The sequence below is a fragment of the Saccopteryx leptura genome, chromosome 3, assembly GCF_036850995.1.
Source record: "Saccopteryx leptura isolate mSacLep1 chromosome 3, mSacLep1_pri_phased_curated, whole genome shotgun sequence".
Lineage (NCBI taxonomy): Eukaryota > Metazoa > Chordata > Mammalia > Chiroptera > Emballonuridae > Saccopteryx > Saccopteryx leptura.
Window position 1 is genome coordinate 255858821 of NC_089505.1, and position 19058 is coordinate 255877878.

A 19058-nucleotide genomic window follows, 5' to 3' on the forward strand; every position below is an offset into this window, starting at 1 on the left:
GCAAGCTCCCGGTCTGCCCATTTTATAGTGTAGGAATCAAAATCTTTAATCCAATATACAAACAAGGAAGTCTCTGATACAAAGTCACTTATCTGAGGCATCTTCTACTTGTCTTTTTTTTTTAATTCATTTTTAGAGAATGGCGGGGGTGGGGGAGAGAGAAATGGGGGAGAAGCAGGAAGCAGCAACTCTCATATGTGCCTTGACCAGGGTTTCAAACCAGGGACCTCAGCATTGCAAGTCAATGCTTTATCCACTGCGCCACCACACGTCAGGCACTTCTGCTTGTCTTGTTCTTCAATCCAAGAGGACTTGGTGAATAACATAGTTCTCTAGCTTTCTTGACAATGCATCACAACCCCTCCTTCTACATTCCTTCCATGGTGACTCACTTTTGGAGGATTTTGCAACCAAATAAAGGCATTTCCCACCAACTTGAAGCCCTTCAACTTTATCCCTCAGTGTCTGCCACTCATTTCTCATAACCCACAAGGGGAAAAGTAAATGTGAAATTATTGATATTTTGTCCACATTTGATTATTTTGTTTTCCTTTGTGCTTCCCCAGGTTGCTTCCATCTCACCAGCCAGGTCAATGACAGATGAGAGGCTGCAGACTCTACAGCTCTGGCCTCCCGGTAGACTACAGCACCGAAAGGAGATAAGTTCCTTTTCAAAGGTTCCAAAGAGCCGAACAGGCAGGACTTGGCCTTGTCACTGTGCTGGACCATGGCACCTGCCGTCTGATTCCTAGGTGTCTGCACGGTTAGGCTTCCTACTAGACCCCTACCTGCAATACTGCTTCTTGGCTGTCTGTGTCCTGTTTCAGCAAAGTTCTGTTTTGTTTGTTTTTTTCTCTCCAGCCCACAGACTGAAAAATAAATTATCTAATCATTAGTTAACACCTCATGACTACGCACATTTTGCAATGAGGTAAGACAAGTGGAAATAGGAATTCACAGCCCCAAGCGTTGGACCCTTGAATGTAAGGAAGAGCCAGAGGCTACTGATTCAAAGGTGAGAGCTGGGTTTTTCTCCAATACAGGGGGATCTTGGGTAGGGCCAGACTGAGGCTGGGGGTGCTCAGCCACTTCCCACCTACCCGGGAATACTTTGGCAGCTGAAGGAGTGCTGCCTGGGCAGGGCTGAGTATCTGTAAACGAGCCCCACAGCCCCCACCCAAGGCCAGCTCCCTGGCTGCTGAGCTCTGCACAGAGGGCAGCGTGGAGGAGAGGGCTTACAGATGAGCAGGAAGAGAATGGTAGTTGAAGACAGGCTAGGAAAGCACTAGTCATAAGATGGTAGGTTTCTAGGACAATGAGTAAGCCCTTGTTCACACTTAGGTTGCAAGTTCCTGTGGCTTACTGCTTGAAAGGATGAAAACGCATTCCCCTGATGCTGAGCAGCTGTTGGAAGCTGCAAGCACCTCTGTTCCACCACCAGGCCCAGGCTTAGACATAAATAAGCCCTTGGAATACAATCAAATCAAAAACTTTACTTTGCTACTTCAGTGCAATCAATTCATCCCTTTCACAATGCACAACAGACTGGAAGAAAGCAACGGCCAAAGCTCAAAGTTCCCACCATTGCTTGGGTAAAATTCCTAAACACAGACAATAAAAGAAATAAGAGAAGCAAGATATACACCTAAACAAGGCTCCATCTTTCAATTTAAGGGTGTAGTATGTGTGTATGTGTGTGTATAATTGAAATACAGTATTAGTATATTACTGTGTATGTATATACCCTAATGCTGTATGTTATTCTAAGATATAACCTTTCAATTTTAACATCTCTATAATTGAGGCACATCATATAATTGATATAAATCATATCGAATTGGCAGTATTTTTAGTGATATGTAAAAAAGTACTGCATCTTAAAATTAATAAATATGGTAATTCACATGCAATGTGACAGTATTTTGGGGGGGCTCCCCCTTAAGACAAAAGTGCCTCACTCATAGCCTCTACCTTTCAATATACCATATAATGAGCAAAAAAAAAAAAAAAAAATGCATTTCTAGTGCCTTACTCTGAGACCTGAACAAATCTGGATAATAGTTTTTCTTATTTATTGCTAATGCTAATAATGTTCATCAAGATTATTTGGCAGGCCTGACCAGGCAGTGGCGCAGTGTAGAGCGTTGGACTGGGATGCAGAGAACTGTGGTTCAAAACCCTGAGGTCACTGGCTTGAGCGTGGGTTAACCAGCTTGAGTGTGGGGTCGCTGGCTTGAGTGGGGATCACAGACATGACCTCATGGTCACTGGCTTGAGCCCAAGGTCGTTGGCTTGAGCAAGGGGTCACTTGCTCTGCTGTAGCCCCCCAGTCATGGCACATATGAGAAACCAATCAGTGAATAACTAAGGTTCCACAACAAAGAACTGATGCTTCTCATCTCTTTCCCTTCCTGTCTGTCTGTTCCTATCTGTCCCTCTCTGTCTTGACACACACACACACACACAAAATTATTTGGCAGGTGTTCATAGCATTTAAAGAATAAAATCAATATAGAATTCACATTAAGGAAAAACTTAATTTATCCAATAACCTCAACAACCCAGCACATAAAGTATTTGTTTCCCATTTCAAATAAGAATTTTCACTTCACCTGATATTTTTCTTAGGAAGGTAAAACAAGAAGTTAACTTTTAGCCCAAGTAAAGATTTCATTCTTTTCAGCTTTCCTGGAAGTGAAAACTAAGTCACTCTTTACCTTACTTAATGAATGCCTTCTTCCTTTCTGCATGAAGGGGCCAAGACAACCTACTACATCTAAAATTCAGACCAGTATCAATCAGGGGTATTAAAGTAGGAAACGGTCACACTTTGGGTGCCTTAACTCTGGATTCAATTTCCAAGTGTGACTTAAAGTAGTTTCCCAACTTCCTGCTCTTCTTTCCCATTCTCCCTCATCCAAATTAAGAACAGAGATGGGTATAAGCAGGGTCAGGGATGGAAATGCGCCATTCTGGTCTCTTTCATCCTTTTCCTTTTAAGGCCTAGTTGGGTTTACGAGAAATCCCAACCTTAGCAATGTTTATTCAGCCTTTTTGAACTTCAAACTCAAAGTCACATGACTCAGTTTCAATGAGGCCTCTATTAGTGAGCAGTTCTGAAAGGATGAACGAACTGTGGTGCTTGCATTCATGAGATGGAACCTCAAGGGGAGACTCCACGTTGTGGCACCAAGAGAGGGTTTCACTGATTTCAGGATCAATCAGTACCATGGTTGAACCTAAGCATGTGTAGAGCTCTAAAACCTAAGTATCCCTTTGCTGAAAAGCCTGTGAGATCAAAGACCGGTGTCATGGGCTCAGATAACCGCCACACAAGAACTTCTGCCAAAGAAAGAAGAGCCAGAGATAACCCACCAAACATCACCAACATCAAGGACTTATGTTCAAACAACAGCACGTGCCAGCTGGAGGCTCACAAAAGGCCCTCGGTAGCCCTCCAAACATATTTCAAAAGCTGCTACATCTCTTCTTTCTCTGCAGACTTGAAATACCAGTGAAGAATTCTCTAAAAGAAAAAAGTTAAAGCAGTTACCCTCAGAAGAAACATCTATTTACTTGAAAATGTATGGTCGGGTTATACAAACACATGCAAATTATGAACCAATTACTAGTGAATGTTCTGAGAGCTTTATTCTTCTCTAAACCTAATGTGATAATGCTGCTCTCTAGGAGATGTGCTAGCAACAACCACTGGAGTAGAGAGGTCAGGTGCAGGCACATGAAACCTTTAGAAGGACCAATTTCACAACAGTCTTCAATTCAAACCCACATTAAGTACCTCTGTCCTCGTAATTGCTCATTTACGGCCTCAGCATTCCCAGTAGGAGAGGACAGTCTGCTAAAGGTTCTCACAACACTGATTCCTTCTGTTTTCTGAGTTTCCTCAAATGTCTACTTGCTCTTAATTGATCATTATCAATTTCTTCTTACCTGAGTCTAAGTAAGAAACTTGAGTGGTAAAGGCTGCCTCTATTATTTCATCAATGTGGATACAAACTTCAAAATGGATATGATTTAAGACAAGCTTTTTTTAAAATGCCGTCCCATTTCCTAATTAAATTCTTTATATTCACTGAAAATGGAAGCATAAATAAATATTCATTCTCCTCTTTAAAGATGAAAGTGGGAAAGCACTTTAAAAAATTTTCGAATCCCCGAGGTTGCTGGCTTGAGTGTGGGCTCACCCTGTTTGAGCAAGGCTCACCAGCTTGAGTGTGGGGTCGCCAGCTTGAGCATTGGATCACAGATATGACCCCATAGTCGCTAACTTGAGCCCAAAGTCTCTGGCTTGAGCAAGGGGTCACTCGCTCTGCTGTAGCCCCTCAGTCAAGGCACATATGAGAAAGCAATCAATGAACAACTACGGTGCGGCAACAAAGAATTGATGCTTCTCATCACTCTCCCTTCCTATCTGTCTGTCCTTCTCTCTGTCCAAAAAAAAAAAAAATTTTTTTTTTAAATGTGAAGGCAGATGACTCATTGAGACAGAGAAAAAGTTATTGTTCAATACCACTATAATATTTCTGGGGGGGAAATGACCTCATTGGAAAAAAGTAATCAAATACAATAAACAAAAAAGGATCACAGATTATTACACATTACACACAACAATTAAAAATACAGCGCCTTTATTTCCATCATCTTGCCGTCTCAAGGAGCACATCTGGTAAGACTCCTCAACTCTATAAACACATAAAAATTTCAAAAAAGCATGTTACAAGATGGTATACATAAGCAACAATTTGGCAGAATTTTGTCAACTCTAGTAGTTCACAGCTCCCGCAAAAATGAATTTTAAAATTCAAAAATAACAGCTTTATTTAACATATGTTACACCTTACATTTAAAATATCATGCTCTAGTTAAATATTTCCTCAACAACACTGTATACAAATAAAATAGTACACAAAATATATTTAAGAAAATGTTTTGGTCATTGATCTGAACAATAAATAAAAACACAGGCACTTCTACACTGAGACAGGGAAGCAATCACTACGCAGAATAATTCTGTACAAGCAACATGTGAAAATATGGCAAGAATAGAATCCTGGAGTTTTAAACAGACAAACCACTCAGGAAAAAGTCTGCAACTTTAATCTTTTCACTTAAAGTTCAAAAGTCACATATGCTTTTCTGGTCCATATTAAAAAATCATAAACATGATATGACTGCCAGGGTCAATTCAATCTTTAGTTGGCTATTATGGAATCATATTCGTTATTTTCAAATACTAAAAATAGAGAACTATTATGATACCACCCAGCAAACCAAATACAACAATGGTCATTATGTTCTTGTATCATAATCTCATTATGACCATAAGACCATAACAAGATAAACGGGATCACATAGTGATCCTCATTTTGCAAAATTAACTGATTATATTAACATAAAAAAATACTGTTGAGGTGGCAGGGAATTTCGACAGAAGTCAATTTTTCTAGACAATTTTAAAAAATTCATCCCAATTTCATGAAAATAAACTTAATTCCATTTCACAAAAACCTCTGAATCACATATAACAAATCATTTGCAGCCAATAGCTTTATAAACACCTAACCTGCACACAATTCACTCATTACAATGGAAGTGGGAATATCACCATATGAGGGCAAAACAAAAATAACTTATAGTAGTTAAATTCCAAAAACATATTTCAGATAAGAAGGGTGACAAATCAGAAAATACCGTAATGACCGCTAGCCAGTAGGAAGAACCAGAACCAATCATCCTGCCATATCCTCCTTTAAAAATCTTCTGCTTTCCCTCTTCAGGAAGTACCACATTGAAGGGTTCAGAGGCCCTCAAATAGATATGAAGGCAATTTTGATGATTCAACATAGAAATTACCCCAATGAGAGAAACAACATGGGAACTATCCAAGATACGTCTTTCTATGCAAAATTTAGTCTGTATACATTTTAGCAATTTAAATGAGTATTTTGCAACCGAGACCAAATATCAATCATCTCTTGAGGTTTTCTACTATGTACTAACATCAAGTCTACATAGGAACAAATGTTATTCCTTTTTTTCTCTTCTATATCAAATGTCTTGAAGCCTTTGTGTTTCTCTGGAACGAGGCCGAGCTTCTGAAGGCACATTCCAGTATAAACATCATCAATGGGGTAGAGAAGGACCTGGTCAGTAATATTGTACAGCCTCAGAGCCAGGCGGCCAGAGTAGAGGAACCCACCTCCCCCAGCATACGGCGGATAAACACCAAGGTAAACAACTTCTGGGATGTAGTACTTCAGTTTCTTATCCCGATGAGGTCCAGCGTTGTGGATCACATCACCTATAAACAAATCTTTGGCTTTGTTCTTGGGTAAGCTATTCAAGTAATTCAGGATATGATGGGTATTCACAAAAACATCGTCATCACCCTTGAAAACGAACTCGGCGTTTGGGCAGGAAGTGCTCACCCACCTGAGAAAAAGCACTTCTTTCAGAGACAAGTTGAAGAAAGTGTCTCTGTAATTCCACATAAGAATGTCTTGGTGCTTCTCACTCTCAAACTTGAGCATATCTGAAAGATCGGGATGGTTGTCCTCTGGGGGGGTCTGGCCCAGCAAGAAGACTCGCACCACCGTTTGGTTCCCCATACTGGTTTCTCTGCCCCATGATTCCCGAATTGCTTGCCTTCTAGCGAAATGTGGAGTGAGGGACTTAATCGCCAGCAGTAAGAAGGGTTTCTTTACACACTTCTCTGGTTGATCTATAAGCAGTGAATAATTTCGACATCTCAAATACAGCAGAAAGTCTTTAAATCTGTCCGGCAAATTGTTGAAACCTGCAACTACAGATGTGACCCTCAGGTCAGGTTCACAATAATTCAGATGGCTCACGTTGGAAAACCCGTGGAGTTCCCCCGTCTGGTTTGCCAACATGCTCAGAATGGGGTTGTACCGCCTGTTCAGCTTTTCTTGTTCTTGGTTCCAATATGCTGCAGGAGGATCAAATGTCTTCCAGAACTTTTCTTTGGGTATTATTACTTCCCCCTTTCCATTTTTTTCTTGGTTACTGCTTTTGGAGGCTTCCAAAATCAAATAAATGAAGACATTTACCATCATCAGGATACCCAACAACTTTATTCTTCGACGTCCAACACTCATTTCTCATATCTGGAACAAAAGGGGGAGCATTGTGTTAATTAAATAATTGTTAATCTGCATTTGCTCACATATGTAACTTGCCTCTTTGTCTTTACCTCCCCTGGAAGTGTGGTTTAAAGCACAGATTGTAGACTTGCATGCCCAACGTTCAAATTATGGCCCTACCATTCTAACTGTGTGACCTTGGGCAAGTTGTATAACTGATGTCTCAGCTCCTCCATCTATAAAATGGAGGTCATAACCTACTTCATAGGATGGGTGTGAGGACTACCTAATTTTATACGTAAGGCTTTTAAAAGTGGCTGGCCCATAGCAAGCTGTATGTAAGTGGTTGTTAACACTGTGACTGTTTTAGAAACTGGAGGGCAGAAATATATGTTTAATAAATAACCTCACAGGTGTTCAACTTCCTTGCTTATAAGGACACATACAAATCAGTGTGCTACAAACTGACTTGCCCACAATCATATTAAATACATTTTATATTGTGATCCAGTACACACATGTGCACACACATGTAACTGTACAGAATGGGGCAAAAGTGGGTTTTCAGTTATAAGCAAAAACAATAATTTTTGTAGTTATTTATTAATTATTGTATTACAATATTTTCCCTATGAACAACTGTAAACCTAATTTTGCCACACCCTTTACTTTTAGGTGTTATAATGTGTGTAGTTCTATATAATTCACTCCAATTTTTTTTATTTTGTTCCATTTCATTTTTTGTAAAATGGTGTTCCCAACCCACCATTTTCACAGATTAGGAAACAAAGGCAGAGAGATGAAAACGCTTGCCCAGGGTTGAAGGGCTAGGAGATAAAGGAGACACTAACCACGCTAAGTGCTCAGAGAAAAAAAATAAAAAGAATTCCACCAGCTTTATCCTAATATCCAAAAACTGTGAACCCAAATACCATCAACAGAAGAATAGATTATCAAATTGCAATAAATTCACACAATGGAATAACTCTCACAATAAAAAGGAAACTCTTACTACTAGCCACAAGAGTGCATTATGAATGAAAGACCTCAAATTCCATTTATGTTAGGTTCAAGAGGGCAAAATTAATCTAGATCATAGATATATGAAGGTGAAAGGGATAGAGGTTTTATCTGGAGAAGGGTAGGGGTAGGGGTGAACATTTGGAGGATAGAAATGTACTATGTATGTCTTGATCGGAATGAGAACTTCATGGGTGTATACATTTGTCAAAACTCAAAGTGTATATTTAAGATCTCTGCTATTTATAGCAAAAAGAAAAAGAGAAATGAAAATGACATTTTAGTGAAATATCAAAGGCCAAGAACAGATTTCAGTCTGTAGTCAATAGAAGAACAAAGAAGAATGACATGGATTGCTGGGAAAAGAACTCCACAGTTCTAACACTATCGAGATGGATGACTTACAGAAGAACAACCGTTTAGGCCTGACCTGTGGTGGCGCAGTGGATAGAGCGTTGACCTGGAACTCTGAGGTCGCCGGTTGGGAGCCCTGGGCTTGCCTGGTCAAGGCACATATGGGGCTTGATGCTTTCTGCTCCTCACTCCCTTCTCTCTTTCTTTCCTCTCTAAAATGAAAAGGGGGGCGGGGGGGAGAACAACCATTTAGATAAGCTTGACATTAAACAACAATCCAAAAAAGTGGACTGGCAATAAATACACTGTAAGAATTTTCTTTCCAGAGTAATTCTATAACTGAAATTTTATTCCTAGAAATGAATCCCAAAATAGCATTGCATCTCAAGCACTGTGCATTACTGTACTTGATACACTGAGCCTGTGAAGTTGGTAGTGTTACTTTTATTCCCATTTCATTTCACCCTACAAAACACTTAAAGAGGTAACTGTTAACAGCAGAGGTGGAATTCCAGCCAAAGCAATGGAGCATCAATGCCACCACGTCAAATGGTAACCACTCTTCTCCAACCTCTACAACAAAGTTGTGTGGCTACTTTTTAAAACAAGGGTAGTGTTTACTTCTTTTTTTATATATAATGTAAGAGGACTTTTTAAGTTTACTGAGTTCTACATGTCGGACTACCCAGATTAACTAATTAGAATTCCCAAGCTATTTTGTGTCTCAAAATCTGTTTAGTATGTCCTAATCTACAGTGACTGCATTTACCACTGCTAAATAACTTCAGTTATGAACATATAAGTAAAAGGTGTTTTTCAAAAACAAGCCTCTACCCCATTCCCCTACTCCGCCAAAGCCTTTGGACATAGAGAACAGCAGATGATCAAGTTACGTGGGTGCCCTCAGCTCACCCAAGTACAACTTCCCATCACCACCCCGTTTCTCCCCTCACTTCTCCACCACTCAGCTACCAGAAAGGGCCTTCTTAATCTCACTCCAGAGAAGGTAGTAAAAACCACAAGACATTTCTTATGCCTTAATTACCGTTTTAAAGGACAATGTCATCACACACAACCTGAATAATTCAAAATGTCCAGACCTAAATCAAGGGGCCACACCCTCCTTAGGTCAGTTCCTTTCAAATGAGCTTTTGGACAAACCTTATGAGAAAAATGAAGTCTCAGTCCAGTATGCCTTTGACAACCTAAACCTCTTTCCTATGGGCCTTATTCTCAAGGAAAAGAGAGCTCAAAAGAACATGAAAATGTATTTGCATGAGTATTTCAAATAGTTAAAGCATCAGTCATCTCTTTAGAAAATGAATCATTGGTAGTTTTAAGCTTTTTTTTTTTTTTTTTTTGGCTTTCAAATTTGAAACTAAACACTATTCAAAACAAACAATTCTCTCTATGTCGGGATAACTCTCCTAAAGCTAGCACTTCACCCTCTATCTCCAACCTCTAGGTCTTAGGCCTTTTCAGTGAATAGTTTAAAAGAAGGGCGAGGAAAGGTATGTGGCTGAACAAGACCACAATGAGGAAAAATATTTGGAAGGGATTCTCAGGGAAAAACAGCATTACTATGAACAGCTAATTACTTCACAGAAATTTTCAACTCAGAAAATGAATATGAGTATCAGTAGACTATTCTTAAAATTATAGAGTAAAAGAGGACAGCTTAAGGAAAAATAAAGCAGCATAGTACTCTACTAAGTTTATTTTTCCTTAAGTTATTCAGGGAAAAGATTCGGGGTGAATAGTGTATGTGATGACTTTAGATTAAGGAGCCAGCTGTGCATCCAGGTTATGGGGCAGGACCATGAGCATCTGGATCCAGCCAGAACCACTGAAGAGATGGTTTGAAGTTTCTACCATTGAAAGCACCAGTTCTTCTTTTGGGAATACTTTGAGGAATACAGTGGGCTTGACAGACCTGGACAAGATTTCCTACTTCATCCACAGCAATTCAGGCTTTTATTTCCATGACCAAGACCCAGCCAGGGCCTCCCACTACCTCGGCTAAGACAGGCCTTTGTAGCTCTCAAAGGAACACCAGCCGCACCTTTTGTTTGCTCAAGTATTCTCAAGTATTCCAGTCTGCAATGTCCTGCCCATTGCTTATTTGCACCCCCTAAGGGAAGGTGAGAGGGTAGCACTTTACCAGTGAGAAAAATGGAGGCTCAGAGGGAGTTTAACTGAGTTGTCTTAAGTGTTACATAAGTTAAGCAACAAGGCTGAGATGGCTCAGCCTCCTGGCTCCCAATCCAAGGCTCTTTGCATCTCCTGCGTTTTCTATTAAGGCACATCCTGGTCAACAGTGAAGGCATTGGTCTAGGTCGCCAGTGACACCTGAAGGGCTGGCTCAGTACTAAAAAGACCGAAAGCATGGGGTCGTGACGCATTTGATGTTACCAAGACTCTTCAAAGAAAGGACCTAGACGCTCTCAGCCCTGTTCTGAGAATGGGCCAGCCTTTCTTGTTCCAATTTCCAAACGTTCAGCTGAGGCTGACTCTCACCAATACTTGCTAAAGGGCACTTCTTCCCCAACCAACCTGAGAAGGAATTGTGGGAAAACCAAGATTCTCAACTGCACATCTCCACAGAGTTTAAATGTCATCATTCATTTGTGAACTGGGCACAATCCCTCGCATGAAAACTGCTTCTGGCAGACTTTTGCAACAAACCAAAGTTCATGGAAAGGAGGATAAAGCAATGACACCCCCCCCCCCATGAAAATATCTGCAGGAAAAAGCTCTCTGAATATCTAACTAAATATTCCCATTGCAGGCATAAAACCAATTCCGTGTCCTTTTAGAGCAGGAAGTTACATTACTTAAGAAGAATTTGAGTAAGAAAACTTATTTCAATGCTGGGGAAGATGTTATACAACCCTCACTATGAAACACAGAATTTTTACTGGGAGTAACGGAAATAAAGAACAACCTTAGCTTTTCACCATGTGCTTGGGCTTATAAAGTCGGCCCAACAAGGACCCAAGAGTTTTGAAACACGTCAGTTGATTCCGTTTAATGAAAAACCACTTCCCTCCTGTATTTTGTAACAAAAATATTTAAAAAGACAAGGTAGAGACAGAAAAAAACATATTTGTTAGCTGAAAATGGATTACAAAATAGTACAGATATGAAAAATCCAGATGAAACACCACACCAAAACAGAACCAGTTTAATCCGGGTGCTAGGATTACAGGCTATTTTAATATTTTTGAATGCTGCCACATGAACTCTCTCTTTGAACAGCCTCTACCTAGACTGCTGGGGTGAGTGTGGGAGCACATCACACAAACTTCCTGATGCTAGGCTCTCACGGTTGCAGCCCGTGTCACTAGCCTGTGTCATGGCCTCAGTGTCCCAGACACCCAGTCCCGTCCTGGACCCTGCAGTGCTCAGCAGAAGCTGTGCCACATCTACCCCTAGACCATCCGCTCACCTTTCCTTGGACCTGCGCTGTCTGCCTGAAGCACTCTATTAGAGAGGATCTCCTAAAAACAATAGTAAAATATGAACATCTGCTTTACTTTTATAAATACTTAGGCACCTGCCAGGCACTAGCAATCCTATGAGGCAGATAGTCACACAGACATGATTTAACTTGCCCAAGGTCACACATCCAGTAAATGGCAGAGCCAGGATTTAAACCCAAGCAGTTTGGCTCCAGCATCCTAGGTTTAAACTATGATACAAGTGAAGGCTGCACACAGGACTGTGACTAAAGGAACTAAAGGGATGCAGGTCTTACTTCCAATGGTTCATCTTTAAAAGTATTAAATATTTTAGAACTTTATACATTTTTACTGAAAAAACTATCATTAGTCAAAGTTAGATATGGGAGGCGGAGTGGAATCATAAATAACATTTACTGAATGATTACTGTACAGGCCAGCTCTGGGCAAAACACCGCACAGACCCCATTTTATTTCCCAATATACAATCCAAACAACCCCAATGTTTCATTCATAGACACTACTAGACTGGGAAGCACGGAAAAGGATGATTCTTAAAGGTTCCCTCCATTTCTGAAAGCCCTAGTTTCATTCATGGACACTACTAGACTGGGAAGCACTGAAAAGGATGATTGTTAAAGGTTCCCTCCATTTCTGAAAGCCCTATAAACACTGAACCAAAGTGCTGTCCATCGACAGCCACCAGTCGGCAACTGACAGCCACCCCCCGCAAAAGGCTCCAACAAGTTAGGTAGGTAGCACCAATAGCTAGTCAGGGACAGAGATATCTACCACACCCAGACACTCAAGTACCAAGGTTAAGGATAAAATAAAGGCAGAGCCTTCTTGTAATAATGAAATAAAATGACCAGCCACCCCCACTCAGGCAGGCTGAGGCAAGGAGGCTGGAAATTCAAGCCGATTCGACCACAGGAGACTGAGCTAGCAGCCTCCAAGTCCACGGGTCCTGCTTCCTGATCATTCTCTTCCATAGACCTGACACACAAATCCTCAAGGAGAGAAAGAGCCCAAGCCCGCTGCTATACCATGGGGGGTTGGGAGGAAGTGGGGGGAACACATTTACTCTTTGGAGAACCTGTCCATCACTGTCTGCCCCGTTGCCCTCCCCTGTTCCCAGAGCCTGGCAGAGTGCCTTTCCTAAATCGTTTCCTCCCGGGCTGCTTCCATCTGTTGCCTGGCCCGTGCCAGGCCCTTCCAGGTTCTTCTCAGATGAACAGGGACAGGGACAGTCTGCAGCTAAGTGGTTCCAGCAGAGAGAACAGCATCTAGCATGCAAGGCAGAAACTGGATGATAAGATTCAAATGAAGCAACTCAGTTGGACCAGAGAGCTGGGCCATACCTAAAGCTTGTTTTGTAACAGGAACAAGAAGCCTGGTCTTGGTTTTTGTCAGGCCAGGGGCAAGGGAGCACCAGGACGGCCCTTACCACCTCACTTAGAGACTGGTGAGAAGGGAGAACATGTGTCTGTCTGACTCGGCTCTCTGGTCTGTAAGTTTGAACCAACAATCAAGAAATTTGGTTCATGGTCATTACTAGTACCCTTCATGTTCAAAATTAAAAGGGAAAAGTACATATAATGAATATATTCACCTACACATCCCCACGGGAGACAGTATACATCAAAAAGTCTGGCAGGACACGTTCTGGTCCCCAGTGACTAAATTTCCTCAAAGGCCAGCATGGCCGATTTTTCTCAAATTATATTCACCATTTAAAATAAAATCAATCACTAAACTAATTCTTCAAGTAAGCCCATATCTAGTACTTACAGAAAAGGAGAAGAAAATTTAGTTAACAACAGAGAATTAACCCTACCAGAGGGCATCTTGCTCCTGCCTTTAGTAAATCTGATGAGAGTTTTATAGTCCCAAGTCCGTTTTCACTTTGGAAAGTTGGTCTGGCATCTGGAACTGGACAGCCCAAAGTTAAATTCAGGCTATGCTACCCACTTAGCTATGTGACCTTAAGCCAACTGTTTGACCTCTCTGAGCCTCAGTTTCCTCATCTGTAAAAGGAGGATGATATAATCTACACCAATTTGTTGTCTGCCATGCAATGAGCAGTCAATAATTCTCTTCAGAAGTTTAATTTCTCCACCAAATACTAAATGAAAGCATGCTTCTAAAGTTTTGTTGTTCACTCTCTTATAAATTTTTTTTTTTTTTTAAAAAGATTTCATTTATTGATTTTACAGAGAGAGCAGGGGCAGAAAGAGCGTGAAGTATAGTTGCTTCACTTTAGTTGTTCATTGCTTGCTTGTCGTATGTGCCTTGACCGGGCAAGCCCAGGGTCTCAAACTAATGACTTCAGCATTCTAGGATGATGCTCTAGCCACTGCACCAGCACAGGCCAGTATAAAGTCACTCTTTTAGAAACTCATATATCCACTTCCTTAAATATCACCTCCTAAAGGAGGATTACAAGTTGACCCAGCTAACTACAGATATTAGCCTCTAAATGTTTTGTGCAGACCTTCTTCCCAGGTCTCCATTTGCAATGAATCAACTTCTCAAGCACCGGGGGTGCACACCCCAGCATTACCTTGATTTGCTGCGTCTCCCTGTTCTCCACATCCAGCCAGGAACCAAGTCTTGTGTTCCTACCTCCATAAAGTCACTTGCCGCCTTCCTCATCTGCCCTCTACTCCATTCAGGCTCTGCTACTGGCTACTGCCGTAGCCTAATGCCTCATCTTACTACCATGCTTCCAAATATGCCCTATTCCCCAGCCACTCAGCCTCAGCCCCTGTATGTCCAGTCCCTGCTCACACCGCTCTGCCTGTTTGGTCAGACCACCACACATGCTAACTCCCTCACCGCCTACTTTTAAGTGTGTGTTGTCTCCGAGAACTCCTCTCTTCTACTCACAGAGCTCAAGCTCAGAGCCTCATCCCTCTATCCCTCTAAGAGTTCTCCTCCCCAGGGATTTGCCCCAGCCTCACTCCTCCAATTTTTTCATTCATACGCCAATCTGGTCCCAGCCAGAGCCTTATATGATGATCTGTGCTTCCCTTCACATTACCTCCTGACAATGCCTCCCATCTCCATACTGCATACACTTGAACCTCTAACCAGAGCAAACAAGTTTGTTCCAGAAAACCAGCTTCTCTCCACCTTCTTTCTGTTCTGCCTTCCTGGAGAGCTGCTACCCCTTCCAGATTAGCTTGTGTCACCTCCTGGCTGAAGCACCCACCTCCCAGGAGTCAGGGCATCCACTCCTGGACACTGGGGCCTACACCTGGGCATCTTCCATGAGCGAGGCCTTCCCACTGTACCACCATCACCCAACACATGGCACTTGAGACGCAGTCAGTATTTGCTGAACAAACATTCTGGTCATCTGGTCAAGTTATTGAATATAGTGAGATATTCAGTAGAAACTGGATTAATTAAACATACACACCTTTCTCCAAAGACATGACACTGGAAAATCACTTACAGATATACTGGTAAATGACACATACATATACAATATTTATAAAAATCTATCTCACAGTTTTAAGTATTAAAGTACAATAGGAAAAATTTAAAGAACTTTCTAGAGCTAAGGGAGATAAAGAGTTTCAGAAGCAGAAAGTCCATGAGACTAAGAAGGTGGGGACAAGATTTGAAGAGGTAAACTGGAGTGGGTAGTATAACCTGGCCCCTCACTTCCTATAGTCAGCGGCAGACCCACCAAAGGCCACACAGATGTGGATGTGTTCTGACTGAGCACACTCTGAGTGGGAATGGAGATGTGCGGTTCAGCAGTGCTTCCAGGTGAGGGCTCCAACCAGGCTCCTGCAAACAGATCCAGCCAACCTGTCTTCCAGCCTCTCCCACAAGAGGGGGCTCTAGAGCTCCTACCTGGCGAGGGAAGAACCTTCAGCAACTGTTACCCCACCAAGGCCACGAAAGTACGGGGACAGGGTGAAGACGCCTGAAGGAAGGCAGGCCCCTAGTACAGATGTAAAAGTTGGGAACATCTACTTACCTAAGGTGAGAAATCATTTACTCAGCCATAAGAAATGATGACATCAGATCATTTACAACAAAATGGTTGGATCTTGATAACATTATACAGAGTGAAATAAGTAAATCAGAAAAAAACAAGAACTGCATGATTCCATACACAGGTCCCATATACATAGGGACATAAAAACAAGACTAAGAGACATGGACAAGAGTGTGGTGGTTGGGGGGGGGGGGGGGTTGGGGGAGGAGAGGGAGAGGGAGGGAGGGGGGGAGGGGAAGGGACACAAAGAAAACTAGATAGAAGGTGACGGAGAACAATCTGACTTTGGGTGATGGGTATGCAACATAATTGAATGACAAGATAACCTGGAGATGTTTTCTTTGAATATATGTACCCTGATTTTTAATGTCACACCATTAAAATTAATAAAAATTTATTTTAAAAAAAAATAGCTGCAATGCAGGAAGTCACTTCCTGGCTATGGCTTGGTAAATGCTTCTACTTCGAGCTCTGGGACCTATGTACAAACAACTAGTCTGTTAGGCTTTCAACGAGCCCTCAGAGAAATCCCTAGAACAGCGATTTTCAGGCTTTTTCATCTCATGGCACACATAAACTGATTACTAAAATTCTTTGGCACACCAGAAAATATATGTTTTGCCAATCTGACGAAAAAATTAGGTATAATTTTGATTCATTCATATCAGACAGTTGTGTTGGCTGTTGTCATTTTTTTTATTTGACAATCTAAAGGAAAAGAGGTCAGTGTCCCTGATTAAAGAGTCAGGTCTGCATATTTTAAAAATTCTTGTGGCACACCAGTTGAAAAATCACTGGCTTAGAACGTTTCTCTCTGATTCATTCTGTTTGCTCACTTTGGTTACATGGTTTGTATTTCAGTCTGGGTCCCACCAGGAGACAAAATACACACAGTTAGTATAAAGAATATGATAACCAAGTAACTGTAAAAACGCACTAGATCTCTAATGGGTTCCCAGCAGCAGATGAAAAGTACCAGAAAAAGTACTAATGCGGAACGGGTGTCCAGAGCTTGTTGAAGTAGGTATGGATGGCTTAAAAGTCCCTGAGTGCACAGACCGGGGAGGGTCCACTCACCAGCAGAGCAGAGACAACCCTCTGAGATGCAGGTACAGAGCCTGGAACACAGGAGCCCCAGCAGGACTGCAGGAAGCAGACCCTGGGGATGCAGGTGAGCCTGGACTACAGTGCAGGGTGGGCGCACAGAGAGAATGAGGGTGCAGAGGAAGTCATGCACATACAGTGGGTCCGGGTGCTGCTCAACTGGGAACTGGGGGGGCCTCCTTCTGCAGAGGCTCAGCACCACCGTGTGGCTTGGCCAGGAGCAGCCCAAGGCCGGTGCTCAGGACAAATACTTGGTGGCCAGCTCACTAAATAGCCAGGACCACGGGACTCAAAATGTACACACATGTGGGGGTTGAGGAGAGGGTACAGAGAAGCGGTGACCTGGGCTGTATCCCCCCAGCGCAGGCTCCCCATTCCACCACTCCTGCCAGAGCTGGTGCAAGCACAGAGCAGCCAATGGCGAGAAAAAGCTGTGCCCAGCGGGCACCTAAAAGTACAAGAAAAGCAGCAGGCTCTCTGGCAGCCTGAAGACACACATTATCCAGTACACTAGGAACCAGGAAGGAAAATCCCTTCCTCCAGCAACATCCTCTTCAGAGCCCTCAACTTACAGAAGAAAAAAAAAAATTGGGGGAGGGGAAGGATTCCAATCCCTTTTCATACATCAGGCAACGAAGGGTGAATTTGGAACTGAGAGGCAATAGTCAGAAACTGGCACAAGTTGTAAATCTCCTGAATCACCATCTCCAAGTCATCTCCAACCACAAACATTTTTACTCGAGTCTGGAGTTAGGAGAAAAGGGCCTAAAACACAGGCCCTGTACAATGAATTGGCTGATAATCAATAAATACAGGACAGGCGATTCTCCAATAGTAAGGGACAAGGCAGGGCCTGAGCGGGGCTTGAAACGGTAGATTTCAGAAACGGGTAAAACTGGGAAGGCAAGAGACACGGTAGGGACACAGGGTGTTCCCAGGTAGAGACTGACACCGAGTTTGTGGGCAGATGCCACACAGGAAAGAGTAGATCAGGGCCGGTGGGCCCAGGGCCTCTCCAACAGGACAAGGACAAGCCATGCCTACACGTAACTTAATAAATGCTGCTGCTGGAGAATCGCAGGAATGTTTTCTTCCACAACAAAGAAAGAAAACTGACTAAATCACACAGGTATATGAAATAAGGAAAAATTGAAGAGCTCCAAAGTAGATGTCCATGACGATTATAAATGTGGCTGGCTTTTGTGTTTACTAATAAGATTGAATTTCTGCAGAGCAGATTCCATTCACAGTGGGGAAAGAACATGGTCTGAGTAGGCCGTCTTCTGTCATCAGCTCTCCAACGCACCTCTAACAGAATACGGGCATTTGGTCTGATTTGCCAACACTAACCCACGACTTGTTTCTGATTTTCTCCTATAATTGAAAAAGAAAATTGATGCGCAACCTCACGTGTGCCTTTTCCCACTGTCTTATGTTTCCTTTGGAAAAACTATAAACGGCAAACAAAATTCTTAAGCCATTTAGTATATAATCAAATTATTTCTCTCCCCTTCCCTTCCATCCCCCAGCAAAAATGGAGGCCATGCTGACTTACCCTCTTACTGTACACCCACAAGCATGGAACTGTCCATCCTGACTGTAGACATTGTCCTTTTTAACCTGTACTGAAAAACAGGGCAGCTCCCTACTTTAATTTGCACCATCTCCTCATATGCTTCCTTCCTGACTCTCCTACTCCCCATGCCCTTTGTCCATTTTTTCTATGTCGGATGTTCTCATCTCATTTAATCTTCACAAGCTCAAAAATGTGTAGCAATTAGTCCGAGATCACAGAGCTAATCCCAGTGGAGCCAGCACTTGGACCCTGGACCCTGACCTCAAGTCTAAGCTCTTCCTCTTCCTACCACACAACACTGTCGCTCAAAGAGGATTTCAAGAATCCCTAAATACATTTGCACTTAAAAAATAATAATTTAGGAAGTAATATACTATTTTTGTGGACACCCAGAAGATGTAGAC

At 42.2% G+C, this 19058-nt stretch overlaps 1 protein-coding gene across 3 annotated transcripts in view; it reads right to left on the bottom strand.

Moving 5' to 3' along the window:
* Positions 1 to 4632: 4632 nt before the first annotated feature.
* B3GNT2 (UDP-GlcNAc:betaGal beta-1,3-N-acetylglucosaminyltransferase 2) overlaps positions 4633 to 19058 on the bottom strand; it is a 36958-nt gene continuing 22532 nt past the window's right edge. Inside the window, exons 2-3 of one of the 3 annotated variants that reach the window (XM_066378182.1) lie at positions 8575 to 8710; positions 4633 to 7148 (exon numbers count right to left, since the gene is read on the bottom strand). In XM_066378182.1, coding sequence (XP_066234279.1) covers positions 5946 to 7139 — 1194 coding nt within the window. In that variant the 5' untranslated portion in view covers positions 7140 to 7148; positions 8575 to 8710 and the 3' untranslated portion in view covers positions 4633 to 5945. Of the gene's footprint in view, positions 7149 to 8549; positions 8711 to 19058 lie in introns of all 3 variants that reach the window. The other 2 variants (XM_066378183.1, XM_066378184.1) reach the window with 2 other exon arrangements.